Source organism: Rhinolophus hipposideros (genome assembly GCF_964194185.1).
Source record: "Rhinolophus hipposideros genome assembly, chromosome: 8".
Classification (NCBI taxonomy): domain Eukaryota; kingdom Metazoa; phylum Chordata; class Mammalia; order Chiroptera; family Rhinolophidae; genus Rhinolophus; species Rhinolophus hipposideros.
The window spans coordinates 57,137,188-57,154,161 of NC_138054.1; the positions used below are offsets into that span (position 1 = coordinate 57,137,188).

Below are 16,974 nucleotides of genomic sequence, written 5' to 3' on the forward strand. Positions count from 1 at the left end.
GCAGCCCCCTGAAACACTCTCCTCCTCAGCCTGCATGTCACAGTACAGCTCTGGCTCTCTTCTAATATACTCCCTCCGCCTCCTCACTGGCTCCTCTTCCTCCTCCCACTTCCCCATCATGGATCGTCTTCCAAGTTCAATCCTGCAGCCCTTTAATTGTTTCTTTTACTCAGAGAATTCATCCACTTAGGTGATTTTAAGCAAATGCTTCCAGGCAAATGATTTCCAAATATGTATTTTTAGTCTGTATCTCTCATCTGAGCTTTAATCCCACATCTCCATCTGCCTACTGGACATTTCTACCTGGAGAGTTTTCATGTCAGAGCAAAATGTTAGGGGCATTGACTAAAATGGGAATGCGAGGAGAAAACTTGCATTTGAGGTGCACAAGAAAGGGCACTAAATTCTGTTTAAAGGAGGTGAGTGTGAGCACATGGCAGAACCCATAGAGATGGTCCCATAAAACATACGGCTGGGGGCCAGGGCACAATGGCAGGCTGCTAAACAAGACAGAACATTGCCCCATGAGACCTATTGTCACTATGTCTCTGGTGCTAACTCTCTATGTGGCTCTGGATAAGTCACTTCGCCTCTCTAGATCCGAGTTTCCTTCTTTATAAATCGAGGTAGCTAAATGGATTCAAAAGTGTTATGACACTGATATCTACAAAGCTCAGAAACAGACAGCAAAAACCGTAAGATCCCAATAGTAAATGGACAAAGAACAATTCACAAAATGGGACAAAGTGCCAATAAACACATAGAAAACAATCATACTATGCAGCTAATGAAAACAAAATGCTATTTTTACGTAATAAATTAGTAAGATTTTAAGAAAATGGTAAGAATGTAAACTGGAGCAACATTTCTAAAACTCTAAGATTCAAAAATGGATCATGCGGGAAATGCACACCCCAGAGCTGTCTGAGTAAAGGCCTCCGCTAAACGGGAGAGAAGACAGATTCTCTGGTGAAGTGCTTGAAAGAAGCAGCAAGACTGAGGTTGGAGCTTTATGGAAAAGCACCCCTTGGCAGGAAGGAGGGTGCAAGGACTGAAGAAACAGAAAGGCAAGAAACAGGAATGAATACAGAAACCTAGAAAGAGCCATGGAAAAACTCTTATTTGACCTTGTCATTCTCATGCATGTGATGACTATATCCCGAGCTCCTGATACAGGCCACTTTAATGCTTAAAACGCATTAGTAGGTAAAACTTGGTGCATGGTCCTGGTGTAGGGTTACTGTTTAGTAAATAAAAAAAATAAAGAAGTAAAGAATTAAATAAGTAAGTACAAATTCAGATAAGGGCTATGAAGGATATAAACATTTAAAAAATAAAGAGTTGGCAACAAGTTCAGTGTCATTTATGTTGACAGAAAATATCAATGGTCTCAAATTCAGTCTGGGAAGATGAGAAATGAGACAAGACTAGTGGACAAGACTCAGGTCCTGAGAGAGCAAAATAGTGGTTGTGGAAGAAGCCAGCACGGAAAGGGCTGAATAAAGGAATGGGAGAGGCAGAAATGGGAATTGTGATTATCAATCACTTTAAAAGGAATTTGGCTATGAAAGGAAGAAGATAAACAAGGTGTCTGGAAGAGATGACAAAGACATTTAAAGGGGAAGATCCCAGTGTGTCTGAAGGCAGGAAGAGCCAGTGGAGAGGGGACAAGTGGCAACAAAGAAAGGGGCATCATGGCCCCCTCATCTTCGCAGTCAGTCCTCACTAAGTCCATTCCCTTCTCCCTGATAAGGTCTCTTCACAAACCCGTCACTCAACAGGTGAAAATCTCTGCTATTTTAAAAATGACAACTTTCTGCAATCCCACACTCCCTTCCTGATATTGCCATCTCTCTCTTTTCTTTCAGTACCAAACTACTTGAGAGAACTGTCTATTTTCAGTTTCATTTCTTACCTCCTCCCCACTCTTCAACTTTCGGCCCCTAACCCTGCCTTTGATCTTACCCAAATCATTTATGACCTCCCTTTGCAAAATCTAGTGTAATTTTTATCATCTCTGGCCCTTTGAGAACAATGGACACTGCTGACCCACTGCTCCCTGGAAACACTCCCTCCCATTCCACGAGAGCATCTGCCTGTTTCCCTGCTCACACTTGCTCAGTCTCGTTCTCTGAGTCTCTTAAATATTGGTGTGCTTCAGGATTTTGGACTTAGCTCTGTGCTTTTCTTAAATAGTCTCCCTGGCCAAACTTATCTATTTTTATTGCCTCAATTTCTAACTATATGCTGATGGTGACTCCCAAGTATATACTTACAGTTTCTCCTTAGCTTCAGCCTTATGCATCCAACATCCTGCTAGCCAATTCCTCTTGGATGTTCCGTAGTATATCAAACACAGTAAGTCTAAAACTGAATTTATTAATCTCCCCACCTCCAAACCTGCTGTTCCCTCTCTTAATGAGTGTACTGCCATCTACCTACTTGACCATAGCAGAAATCTAGGCTTCAGTTTTTACTCCTTTGTCTTCATTCCCAACACTCAATCAATCTCCAGGTCCTTCAGGATTTTATTCCCTTTATGACTTTTGATTCCAACCACATTTCTCCATTCCCATGACTACTGCCCCCTCCGGGCCACCCTCATTTCTCAACCAGATATTTTAGGAGCTTCCTCACTGAGCTTCCCACCTCTAGGTTTGTTTCTCTCCAGCACTTGCCCCACATGGCAGCCAGATAGATTTTTTTCTAAAATCCAAGTGTGAATATGTCATGCCTTCATCCAACACCCTTCAATAATAATCACTTTATTATGGATTAAAATGACCCTTTCACTGTAGTAAAATTATATTCTGCATAATAACTATCTCTTTCCCCCTTCCAAAAAGTCAGCAGAGGCTAAAGGGGTAGGGGCACAGAAGGATGGGGCTAAACTAAGGGTTGATGTTAACAGCATTGCTGCTCAAATACTTAGCTTTGGGCCAGTGGCGAAATGGGAGAGCTAACCCTGCAACCCACACTGAGCTGGGATCATTGAGAGGTGTGCTAAGGTATGCCAGGTCAGAAGTAACCCTTCTTTATTGGCAGAAACAAAAAAAAGAAAAGACGCTAATCCCCTCTCAAGGGAAGCTTCTCCAATTTAGTCCCACAAAATTCCCATAGAGTGAAATAAAATCATGCACTCACAATTAAAAATCAACAAATACACAGGAAGGCAAGCACCATGAGGGTCAGCAGAAACAGTAGACAACAGATTTAAACCCCCAAGGACTACAAATATTGGAACAGTAAGATGAAAAATACGGAACTATACATTATGTGTTTAAAGACATAAAAGGTACAATAATAAGAATGTACAAATAATATTTAAAAGAGACAGATTTAGGGGGGGGAAGGAAACTAGTAAAAATGAAAAACAGTTTTCAAGAAAAAGAACTCAATGAATGGGTTAAATAGCAGAGCAGAGTCAGCTGAAAAGAGAATTAATGACTTGGAAGATATATATATCTGAAGAAATTGCCCAGAATTCTACAAGAGACAAGGAGATTAAAAAATATGACGAACAAGCTAATGGTATAGAAAATAAAAGGTCTAACATACTTTGTTTTTTTTTTTTTTACAAAAGAGGGCACAGCTTACAGTGGCCCATGCGGGGATCGAAACAGCAACCTTGGTGTTCCCAGCACCATGCTCTAACCAACTGAGCTAACTGGCCATCCCTAACATACTTCTAATTGTAGAATCCCAGAATGAAGGAATAGAAAGAACAAAAGGGAAGCACTTTTAAGAGATAATGGCTGTAAAATTTCTACAAATGAACATAAATCTGCACGTCCAAGTAGTGTAATACATCCAGTTAAATAAGAAAAATACATGCTGTGGTAGCCCGTCTACAAGATAGCTCGCGATGCTCTTCACCCTTGGTATTCGTACGTAACCTGTGTGTAGTTGCCTCCTGCACTGTACCAGGGTTGGTCGGTGTGACCAACAGAATAGGAGAGAAGTGTTAGTATATCACTTCTGAGATTAGGTTATAAGGGACACTGTGGCTTCCACCTTGGTGATTCTCTTTTGGATACTTGTTCTGGGGAAAGTCCGCTGCCGTGTCATGAGCAGCCCTAAGGAGAGGCCCCCATGATGAAGAACTGAGGCCTCCTACCAGCAATCCTATGAGTGAGCCATTTTGAGCAGATCCTTAAGCCCTAGTCAAATGTTCAGATGACTATCGCCCCAGCCAACAGTTCGTAAGAGACTGTGAGCCAGAATCACCCAGATAAGCAGCTCCCAGATTCCTGACCCTCAGCAAAACTATGTAAGATAACAAACACCTAACCTGCGATGTTTTGCGATAATTTTTACACAGGGATAGTGACTAATACACATGCTAAGACCAAACAGTTTTGAATGGCTTATAAAGAGCCTTCTCCAACTGGTCCAGACCGTCTCTCCAGCTTCACTTGAAACACACCGAAGTTCTTTCGGTTTCTGTAATGCATCCTGTTCTCTTATTTTCACCCCTCTGGACAGCTCACATGATGTACCCCCTGCCTGACATTCTTCATCTTCTCCTCTACTCCCAACGCATATACTCCTTGGGCTAACCTCTCCCGATCATCAGAGCACTCACCACATCGTCTAATAAACTCTCATTAAATTGTTTCTCCTTCCATTAGACCGCAGGCTCCAAAGAGGCGGAGACAATATCTGTCTCCATTATTATGCCAGCACAGTTCCTAGCACAAAGAAGGCACTCAGTAAATATTTGTCCCTCACAGCCCCCAGGATAGGGACAGGCAGAAGGCTAAAGGTGGAACGTAAAATGTAAACATTCTTAGGCAATGATCCAAACGAATCTTCAGCCTAGCAACTGAAATAACTGCAAAAGAATCGAGAAACCCCTATATATACAACCTCAGATTTAGGGAAGGTTTGGGGTAGGGTTGAGACTCAAAAGTTGGATGGTTTCCAGCTCCTCCCAAGTCGAGTCCCCCTTCTTGTGGTTTCATTATGATCCTTGAATGGAAATCTCTGATCAGACACACCCATTTTTAAAAGCATACTCCCAATTTACTCAAAGAACAGAAATGATTTGAAAATAATTACCATGTTCTTTGTTTGTAGGACAATTCCAGCCTATTCTATTGATACTGAAGATCTGATCGTAAATGGTATTTGTAGTATGTGCCTAAATATGAACATACACACACATATGCAAATACATACATGTCATAAAATATTAATCACTAGTACCCTCTACTGGTGGAAATGCCTTATCTGCTCATATGAATGGTCTTATTGCCCTCTAGTGACCACAACCTATAAAGAGAAAACCCATCAGCAGATGGGAGAATCTCCTTGGCTATAATGATAGGGTTTTATGTTCTTTAAGCATCTAATTTTCTCAGATTCTGGTTTATATTACAGGGGTGCAACTCTCAAGACTCTTGGGGGGCCCTCTGGGGGATTTCACACAGCTCTTGCCAGCTGTTAGCGCCAGTCTGAAGCTGCTCTCTCTCCCGGTTCTCATGAACAAGAGGTCAAGGGGAGGCAGCGAAGGCAATGGCCGCACTAGTGAGGACAAGAACAGCAGCTGTGAATGACTAGCCCGGACTCCCGGGGGAGCCGGGAGCAGCTTGAGGAACACATGTTGGCTCTCCTTGGCACATTCTTCACAGTTGTGTACTGTACTAAAATGGCAATTCAATGTAGTCTCTGACTTACCTTTTAAATATCTCCAATGCTATAGGAAATGATATAGCAGCAAACGATGCTGTCATTTTGCTTTGACAAACCATGCTTTGCAAATTATCTCTACTCAAGACAGGAAAGCCAAGTCTCTTTGAAGAGTGAACTGAAATGATGCCACTTCTCTAGAACCTTTTCTGCATTCCCCAGATCTAAGTGACGACTGTCCTTTATGCCAGCACATACATCCCTGGTACAGATCAGCATAGAACCCAGGATATTATTTATGTTTTTATTTATACTCCACAATACTTTATCCTTCCCGTTTGTCTACAGGCTTGCTTCTCCATCAAATCCTAATTTTCTTGAGGTCACAAACCACGTCTTAATTTTTGCACACCCAGCATCAAGCACACTCAAAGTGTTAATTCGCAGATCACTACCAATTACCAGTCCATGTGGTAAGTACAGAAACTGAAGTAGCATTTTGCAACTTTTATAGCAATTTAACAGAATAATTCTCCATCTGTTGCATCTAATAAAAAAGGGACAATTGTATTTATATTTTACTTGTTTTTCTAGTAATTTTTATTATATATTATGAAAGTACTGGTCTGCAACCAATGGAGAATTTTTCAAACGATGATCCCTGACCCTGGAGAGTTTGAGAAGCACTGACAGATAACTGAATATTTGCGTGAGGGAAGAAAGGAAGAAGGAAGGAGACAAAATATAAGCACTTTTCATAACACTCAGAAGGAACCTACCTATCTTTGTTGATTTTAACACTTCCCTGGAGGGTATTTTCTTCTTTAATTCTCGTAAGGCTTCAACTAGATTCTCTCTGGTTTGATCAGGAAGCTCCAACATAGTTTTCCATCTTTTTATGTCTTCCACAACCACAACTCTCTGGGAAAAAGACAAGTCATTTGGAAAATGGAACATTTGCATCAGAAAGACATCTGCCTTCACCTGAGCTAATGGGGCTCCTATTGACATATGAATTATTGACGATGACCTGAACCAAAGCACAGTGTGTGTGATGGCCCCAAATGATGGGTAATTGCTTAAAAGCAGGTCCTGCTTACTGCAAATCAGGAAGAGAGTTACATCTATTAGGAAAAGTGCAAGTTTTAATCTTACCATGTCAGACACCACCGGGCACTTAGCAGTGAGAGGCAATAGGATGAGAAGAAAAGAAAAATGATGCAGAGGTGAATTAACCCTATAGCTCACTTAAGTGTCTTAATTCACAGGCAAGGACTGAGAGCAGGAAAGTCATCAAGACATTTATTTCAACAATAAAAGCACACTTCAACAGCTCCCCACTTCCTGGATGATAAAACTCAGACTCTCTTGTCTGAAGAATTTTTTTAAAACTTCAAATACAACGAAAGGTACGGAGTCACGATAATGAAAAAAGTTAACATTTTGCCATTTCACATAAAGTAAATTTGAAGTCTCCTTACACCCTTCACCAAACTCATTCCCCTCCTTCCATTCCTGGAAGAAACTACCCCCTTTCCATTCAATGGAAACTATTCACAATTAAGAAATATGAGTGAAGGGGATGGGGAAGTTCTTTGTACTGTTGTCACTTTTCCGTAGTTTTGAAATGATTTCAACTGAAGAATTTTTAGGATTCTGGTAATGTTGTTTCTTGATCTGGATACTGGTGACACAGGTGTTCCCTTTGTGAAAATCTGTCAAGATGTACACTCACAATTTGTCCACTTTGCTACATGCAATAGTTCAATAAAAAGCAACCAAAACAACAACCACCATAAAATGTCTTAACTCCCTCCCCTTGCTGGGATTTGCTTCCAGCCTAGCAGGCTGTGGTGGGAGGAGGGGATGTCTGACTCTATTTCCCCATCTTTGCTTCTCCTCCTTCCTGATCTGCTTCTTTGCTTTGGTCTCTGTCTCTTTCAGGTTTGAAGCTGGGAAAAGGAGAGGTAATGGACAGGCAAAGTCTTACTTTCTGTTGGGATACTATGCTAACCCGGTTTTAGTGCTCTCTAGACTCAGCAGATATGTAAAGCTGACTCCTATTCTCTTCCGAGTGCTTTTGCGGTTCCTTGGAGAGCTCCCCATGTTGAGATCTCACCTGCAGTTCCCGTAACACTGGCAATGCCTCTTCCAGCCAACCGCTTACATGTGCACCCAAAGTCCCCAGTTTCTGGCAGCTCACATCATAGGAACGCTCTATGGAAGGGTACCATTGCACTTCCAAGAATCCTTGTGAACCTAGTCCCTTTAACTCAACTCCAGGCCAGCCAGCATTTTCTCCACTACTGCCTATATCCTTGCCCTGAAAAATTCTGAGGGTAACAGCTTATCCAGTGCATTCACTTCTCCCTCTGGCATTCGTCGGCCACTCTTCGTTTTACAGATGTTTCCAGGTACAGGCCTGGTCTCTGTGTCCAACAGTTCCAAGATCTGAAGTCAAGTTCTCCAACTGAAAATACCACAGCCCTCTCACTTTATCTAAAGGAATTCTCTCTTCTCTTCCTTCAACTTCAACTTTCATTATAGCCTACGGTGGCTGATGGTTTCAGGTCTTCATGTACTGCCTGCACAAGTTTTGCATAGATGGTCTAGAACCTCCTTTAGGAATATCATTTGATACCTATTGCTTTGTTCTCAGGCTTTAGACGCCTTAGCCAAAATTGAAACAAAGTCCTTTTTAAATAGTATTTAATAGTATTATTAGTATTACATGGTATGGGGATATTTTCAATAGGAAGAAGGTATAAATATCTTACTCTGCAACTTGCTTTTTTCACTCAATACATTTTCTTGATTCAGTCATTATACACACACGATATACTTCAATAGTATTGGATAGTAGTCCATTATTTTTATATATAATGTCTTAGAATTTTAAAATCTATAACCCCAATGGATACCCAGGGTCCCCCACCTCCACCCACCTACTGCTGTAAACACTGTTTGATGAACTCCTGCCTGTGACATATTCACATTTGGTCTTCCATCCCTTTATGCTCAACTTTTCTGAGTCATTATGCTTTAAATATCCTATGGCTGCTTTATTTTGCTTCACCCTCCCTTCCACTCTGAGAATCTCTATCTTTTAATAGGCATGTTTAAAACCCATTTGCATTTATTATGATTACCGATACACACTGGACATACTTTCTGGTTTGTTTCTTTTTCCCCTCATTTTTATCTTCTGTTTAACAGCCTGAGTTTTCTTTAATCTTGTTTTTACTTTATGGTTTGGGAGTCATACGTTCTGTTTCTATTATTTCAATGTTTACTCTTAAAATTTTAAAGATATATGCTCAGTGACATCTACACCCGTATCCTCTCTCTTCCTGGCACCTGGGCATTTCTCTTTCTTGCTTTCAAACTCAGCTCTGTATTAAGAGACTTTTCATGCAGCATTTCTACATGTTCAGAATGAGGTTTGGGGTTCCCCCTTCTCATCATTCCACCCTATGAAACTACAAACACCCAAACGCTGTAGTATGGCATCAAAGGCCTTACGGGACTTGGCTCCTGACAGCCTTTTCAGCCTCACATTTGCTCCAGATACACCAAACTTTTTCAAGTTGCTTAAATGAATCACAGTGTTTCACACACCCTGACTGGGGTGCTCTTTCTTTGTCTCAATCATGTGGTAAACGTGTATTTATTTTTTAAGACTCTCTTCAAGCATCAGACCCTCTAATGAAGCCTTTCTTGCCTCGCTCCAATAGCATTTGACCACACTCCCTTCTGGGCCCCTTTGTAATCTGTACAGACTTCTATTACTGCAGCTCTGCTTTCTGCATATATTTATCCACAAGGCTGTCTTCCCCACCGGACTACAAGCAACATGAAGGGCGGAACAATGTACTCTCTCTATCCCCAGTGCACAGTAGGTATAAATGAACACAGCCATTTCTACCCTTGAGGACTAAGCACAGTACAGTCTTAAGATCTGAAATTTGAGGGCAAAAACAGAAAAATACAGCAGTCGGTTTCAGAATAGATGAATTCCATAAACATCAAACAATGTCTCCTTATTTCCATCCAAATGTGGGCCCCAACAGAGATATTTCAAGTTCTTATCAGAATTATTTAGACGAACAAGGGAGGTGAACATGAAATATCAATGGGGTAGCTACAATGAATGGTTATCGTCAGAAAGAAGAGGTGCTCTCCAAAATATCTTCTGGTCTTACAGTTGTGGGTCACTGAAATATCAAGTTTGACAAAACCAATCAGGGAAAATGTTTTGCTCATAAGCAGTAAAATGGGCACCATTCCACTGGTGGGGGTAGGGGACAACATATTGGCTAGTGAATCCTACAAAGGGAGGAAAGATTTATAGAGCATTCCTGAGTGCTGAACCTAAAAAATTAGCATATTCTAGAATCTTTTAATTAAAAAAATCTATTGCAACCAACAGATGAAATCACTTTTCCTTAAGGGAGCAAGAAGAGATTAACCAAATTAACCTTTACCATTCAAATGTACACTACATGAGCTCTATTGAGTATCACTTTCATTGAGTATGATAAGGCTATGGCAAAATTACTTGTACTGTACTGATAACAGAAGTACAATGGTCCTAATAGTCTAAGATTTTTATACCTCCTCTACATGGCATTCAGAAAGCTCCCCTTTTTTTAGAGTTCACCCTATAAGGGGCTGACTGAGGAATGAGACTGTCTAGTTCAAATCCCAGCTCTACCACTTATAGCTGCATGACCTTGGGCAAGCCACTTAATCTCTTCGTGCCTTAGACTCTTCACCTGTAAAATATAAATGATAAAAGCATCCATTTCACAGAGCTGTTATTAGAATTTAAATAGTTAATATGTGGGAAGCACTTAGCACAATGCCTGGGCCATAGCAATGGGTTCAGTAAATGTTCGTAATAATCATTATCACTACTATCATCACCACCATCATCATCATCATTCCCAGCTCTAGTTTTACTATACAAACCTCTTCTTTTCTGTACATGAAAAGAGGAAACTATCAGTTTTTACTCCATTCCAGGCACAGTGCTTAGTTAGCCCCCCTTTCAACATGCACTTATTTATTTAGCCCTCATAACAATCCTGCAGATTAAATATTGTTATTATTTCTGATATTACTGATGAGGAAATTGAGGCTTGAGCATTCAACAGATTCTTGGCATTAAAATGTGATGCTGGTGTGTGGGAATAAGTCATTTGGCAGAGAGTAGACCTAGTTAACTCTATAGAACTCACACTTACCCCAACTTGATTTTAATTTGTCATTGTGTACACATAGAAGCAAGCATGTGTGCGTGCATAAAGGAAAAGAGAACAGCAAGTACCACTTATTGAATGGATGGATATATGTCACTGCTTCCCTCTACCTCGTCAAATCTTTCCATCCCTTCAGGGTGCTCTGACCACTAAAAACAGACATTGAGCTCTCTCTTCTCTTAACTCTTAACCCTTATTGTCCAAACAATTTTGTAATGGATCACGTATGATTTTGTACCATTACTTAATAATTCCTTATGCTATGATCCTCTAATAGGAAGTCCCATGAAGGCTCATACTTTGACCTTAAATTTCTCTTATGTACCTTAAAGTACCTAGCACAGTGCTGGGCATAATGTTATTTCACAATAATATTTATAGAATAGTTTAATATCCAGACCCTGCAAGGGCATCTCCAAGTTAAAGATGATTCTTATTTATTCAATAAATTTTTACCTACAATGTAGCAGGCACTGTGTTAGGTCTTGGAGCAGAATCAGAACATAGTAAGACACTGTGGTCCCAGTCCTCAGGAATTCAAAGCAGACTGGGGAAAACTACAAGTAATCAGATAATTACAATATAGTAAGGTAAGTGCTATGACAGATATTTGAGCCAAGTGCTATGAAAATATTGAAAAGCGAAGGATTTACTCCCTCAAAGGACCTAGAAAGCATTTCAGCATTCACTTATTTAACAAATATTTATTAACCACTTAATATACACTGTGACGGGCCCAAGGATACAGAGGTATATAAAATTCCCAAGGTCCCTGTGAAATTTATAATGTAGGAGTCACAGAGAAAGTCACATTTGAGTAGATTGACAAATGAGTAGGAATTCATTCTGTAAAAAGAGAAAGGCTTTCCAGGAAAAGGGACCAGCATACTCAAAGCCCTGGAGACATGTAAGAGAATAGCTTATTCAGAGAAGAGCAAGAAATGGGGAGTGCCTGGAATGTATTCCTATGAATAGGAAGTTACAAGGCATGAGGTGACAAGGCTCACTAGGTCACAACAGGAGAGGTCTCATATGTCATACCAAGGCTTTTGGAGTTTTAGTTCATTTGGTCTTTCAGAAAAACGCACTGCAGCCTTCTATATGCCAAGCCTTGTGCCAGGCACCGGGGACACAAAATCATTAAGACATACTCTTTTAAGAAGCCTAGAGTGTAGCGGGACTCAGGCATGTAAAGAAAACACTTACAATATGGAACAAAAAGTGCAATGATGGGGTATGTTTAAGATACAGGGATGGCTTAGAAAATGTGAAACTGAATAAAGGGAACCTCATTTAGAACAGAGTCAGGAGGCCAGAAGGAAGAGGTGTCACGCACTGCTACTGCCACTCCAAGTCAATTACAGGCTCCAAGAGGAAGAGACCATATCTAACATGCCCAACAAAGTGTCTCTACTTGACTACCTGAGCAGGAGGAAGGAAGATTTTCTACTTGCCCAGCAACAAGCCCAGCCAATAGAACCCTTAACACTCAGCCAGTGAGAAGCCATCACCACTCTGAAATTTCTCCTTCCTCCAATGGACTTATATTCAAAACACCTCCTCCCAACTTCCTCTTTTTTCTCTATAAAGTTTCCTCTCCTTTGTTTGCTGAACTTGCGTATAGTTTTTGCTATAGCACGTTTGTCTTGAATTGCAATTCTCTGCCATTCCCAAATAAACCCATTTTTGCTGGTAAAAATAACTTTTATTTTTAAGGTCAACAAGAAGGGAGTAAGTAGATTGGCTCTGGATATGGGAGACAGAGGGTGGTCAGGAAAGGCCTCATAAAAGAGAAGACTCTTCAACTAGGTCATGGGGAAGAAACAGGATTTCATAAAGTAGATAACAGCGAACACTTGCATACATAGTACTTAGTATGTGCCAGGCTCTGTTCCAAGCACTTTACATATATTGACTCACTCAAACTTCATAACTACCTTATAAAATAGATATTATTATTAATCCCATTTACAGATGAGGAAAGACACAGAGAAGTTAAATAACTTGTCCAAGGTCACACCAGTAATAATGACAGAGCTGAGATTTTTAAACACAGGCAGTTTGACTCTAGAGTCTGTGTTCTTAATTACTACACTATATTGTCTCTAAAACAAGAGAGTAAAGCCATTCTAGGCGAACAGGAAAGCATATGCAAAGGTACAGAGGTATGAAAGAGCACCTTTAGGAACTTGTGAGTGGTTGACCCTGGATGAAATGTAAATAAGAGCAGCAGGGAATGAGGCGGGCAGGTGCCAGGTTATGGAGGGCTTTGGGTGGTAGCGTGTCTTTATCGCTAGGTAATCAGAAATCACTGAAGGATTACACAGGGAAGTGACTTGAGTAGATTTTCATTTTTTAAGGACTTAATTCTCTGGCTTACGTGTGGAGGGGAGAATGACAAGGCATGGCAAGGGCAGGGAGACAAGTTAACAGACCATGGCACTGCTCTACATGAGAATATGATTTCTGAATTTAAAGTGGGAGATGTAAGGGCAAGGAAGATTTTTAGGTGGCAGAATTGAAAACTGGATATGAGCAAAAGAGTTAAGGATGGTTTCTAAGTTTTTAGTCCCAGTTACTTCGCATATGGATATAAAAGTAAATCCATGAGAATAAAAAACAAGCTTGAGAGAAAAGCTATTGTATTTACTATAAATGTTATTTCACATGCCTATTGTTTGTTTGGTTCCATAATGTTCATACTCGTATGACTTATTGTCAACATTATACAGCGATTCTCACCCGGAACACAAGTGGAGATGCAGAAGGGAGCACTCAATTAGATTCTGGGTATCTGTATTGAGAGTATGTATAGTTCAGTTCCTACCGTCTTCTTTTCTTCCAGATAGTATGATATCAAAATCCTGCCTATCACCATCCTTCATTGAGAATCACTGATGTACACAATTATCCATAAATACTCTGAAAAAAACAGAGATAACTGAAAACTTTGAATGTGTTCCATAAAGTCACAGATTGCAAGACTAAGAGAGATTTTAAAGATCATCTGGAGTTCAGTAGCTCTCAACCAAGAGCTGCTTGGAATATGTGAGGGCATTTTTGGTTATCACAATGGGAGGTGCTACTAGCATTTAGTGTCTGGGGGCCAGGGATGTTAAACTTCCTACAACTCATAAGGACAGTTCCAAATGACAAATTATCTTGCCCCAAATGACAACAGTGCTCCTTTGAAGAACGTGATACAGTTTAACCCGCACATTTTATAGATGAGGACAAACTGAGATTCCAGAGAACGAAATGACTTGCTAAAGATCACCCAGTTACACAATAGGGACTAGACCCTATTATAAACAGTATAGTATAAACAGGCTCCCTGTTTATACTCCCCTTTCTAATCTGGATCTGGTAAGCCTCTGAGTATATAAGTCAAATGTGTAGAGTGCCACCTTGCTATCGCAGTTCACGGCACATTTTCTCTAGTCCCCGATTCCACTCTCACCCTCAAAGGTCTAGACTAGAGGTGTACGTATGGCAGTCATCAGCATGGGCGGCCTTAAGATGCCTAAGATCACCCTGGCCAAATACATAAAAGGCGACAAAGCTCTGGGGAGCACAAACATTAGGAGTCTAGTGGAGGAAGAAGAACCAAAAAAAGAAAAGGAAAAAGTCAGAAACGTAAGAGAGGTTCAAGAAGACAAAGGGAACTAATTACAAGTCGTTTTTATTTGTTTTTAGTGAAATAATAATTACTTCACCATGAATTGGGTACCTAGGTTCGCTGATTCATTGTTGGTTGTCTATCCTGTATCTATTTCTTGCCTATTCCTTGGTGAAAAGAAATCAGACTGAGTTCGAGGTTGCAAAAAGTCCTTTGAAACAAGTCTCTTGCCTAGTCTCAGCTGTAGCGATGGAGGCCATGGCATCCGGGTCCAGCCAGTAAGATATGAGAGAGTGTAGTGTGCTCACTCAGCCTCCGGAGTGTGTACAAGGTACCGTATTTGCCGGCATATAAGACGACTGGGCGTATAAGACGAACCCCTAACATTTCCACTCAAAATACAGAGTTTGTTATATACTCGCCGTATAAGACTCCCCCCTCTTCCGCACACCTTCCACACACCAAATAACTTTCAGTTTAAAATTTGCATCATACTTCTTTCTTTTGGCTGGTGCCATGATAGGGATGATAGGGGTTTGACTGGTTGACATCTTCTATGCTGTACTGTACAATGGTGCAGTATTGTGGTTGGCTGTTGGCTGTATACAAAGCCTGATTTGATTGGTCCCTGCTCCCTGTTTGCCCGCCCTGTCACTATAGCAGTCTGGTCCACCCTTGCATCAGCATCTCCCTGGGACCTCACTAGTGCGCAAGTGCGAGCTCTTCAACGTTCTAACAGGCATCATGATAGCGCAAAATCGCAAATCTTCAATGCATATGTAAAGAAATATACGGTAACCCGAATTTACCACACTCGCAGAATCGCACACAGCCGACCATACACCCAGTATGGTATCGCGATTCGCGATTTTGCGCTATCATACTGGGTGTATGCTCGGCTGTGTGCGATTTTGCGAGTGTGGTAAAATCGCATAACAGCAAAATCGCATGACAGCCGAGCATACACCCAGCAGCGCTGCTGATGCCTGAACGGTATGTGGAATGAAGTGGGCGGGCATCGGAAGGCCACTATGGCACGGGGCAAGCACTATGGGCAGTCTATCTGCAGTGTACCTGGCGTATAAGACGACCCCCCCACTTGGAGGCATATTTTTCGGGGCCAAAAAATCGTCTTATACGCCGGCAAATACGGTACACAGAATCGTATCTGATACTTCACCATTCCTAATGGACAAGGAAGTTCTGCAGAAGAATAAATTGGGGGTCTTGTCCTACCAGCTAGCAAAACAAACCAGAAAGCCCAAGTAAGTAGAAGCGGACCAGAGGTTTGCGAATTGATACATTCAGTCTATACAGGGTGTGGCTGAAACAAGTTAGGCGCAGTCAGGAACGCTTTGGGCAGTAGGCACAGCAAGAAATCAGGCCCGCCTCCACTCGGCCTCGCCATCCTCCGTCCTCCGCACGTTTGCTCTCGTCCCCGCTCCCCTCTCACCTTCAGAGATTCAATCGTAGCCTGCTTGGACACCTTTCCTCCAGGATCTGTCTTCTGAGGACTATTCTGGATTCTAGGGGTTCGGATGACGAATTTATCCATTTGTAGGGCACTCCAATCACCTTCAGCGCGTTCTGCTCAAGAGAAGAGGGCAGGTTCTAAAACGTCATCACCACGGCTAGGGCGTATGTTCTCTAAAGGGACACCATCGGGCTCCACACACTCTGGAAGCATTCCTGAATTAGGAGGACTACTGGGTGGAACTGACAGGCAGCTTTTACCTCTGGAAAAAGAAGTCTCTCCCTAAGAACGGAACTGTTACAAGGACGGGTCCACTTCCTGAGTGCGGAAGGGCCTCGCTCTCAGAAGTGCACGCTGTGGAACCCAGGCACTTCTAAAGCCTCTTTCCAGTCCGGCTGGGTTGTGCCAGGGGCAGAGTCCCACTGCGGTCGATGATGCTCTTTGAACTTCCCCACCACGGCCATCATCCCAAGGGTCCCCCTGGTAACCAGCAATCAACAGCCACCTCCAGATCTCAGCTGGGTCCTCCCAACAAGCGGCCGTCTCCAAGAATTGCTTAGTGATCAGAGAACCCTAACGACTACCTACTATCGTTTTCCGGACCCTCGAGTGAAAGTAAACACCATCTACCTCTGCCCTCAGCCGTCCTGAGCCCAGGAAGGGGAACCTTACAACGGCCTGACAGGAGGCCCACCAGGAAAAGCAGCTCTGGCAGCAGCTAAACCCCTCCAGAGAACACCCTCTGAGGACCCCTGGACCACCGATGACGACACTACACGGACGCTTCCTTCCAGGGAGGTAGTTTCTCGGAAGAGGACCCGACCATCCGCCGACCGCCCCCCGGGACACAGCAAACCACATTCCCCAGAATGCCGCGCGGCGGAAGCGGCTGCGCGCGCGCCCAGGGTGGCTGTAGTTCTCCGAGGCCCAACTTCCCAGGCGCGCCGTGCGCCGCCCGCCTGTGGAGAACTACATGCCCCAGCGTGCGG

At 42.1% G+C, this 16,974-nt stretch overlaps 1 protein-coding gene across 3 annotated transcripts in view; it reads right to left on the minus strand.

Moving 5' to 3' along the window:
- The window catches only part of TCEANC2 (transcription elongation factor A N-terminal and central domain containing 2), a 33,160-nt gene extending 16,212 nt beyond the window's left edge, over positions 1-16,948 (minus strand). The window contains exons 1-3 of one of the 3 annotated variants that reach the window (XM_081055205.1): positions 16,680-16,948; positions 15,965-16,098; positions 6,411-6,552 (exon numbers count right to left, since the gene is read on the minus strand). In XM_081055205.1, the coding sequence (XP_080911331.1) occupies positions 6,411-6,552; positions 15,965-16,066 (244 nt within the window). In that variant the 5' untranslated portion in view covers positions 16,067-16,098; positions 16,680-16,948. Of the gene's footprint in view, positions 1-6,410; positions 6,553-15,964; positions 16,099-16,245; positions 16,382-16,615 lie in introns of those variants that run through there. The other 2 variants (XM_081055203.1, XM_081055204.1) reach the window with 2 other exon arrangements.
- Positions 16,949-16,974: the final 26 nt, after the last annotated feature.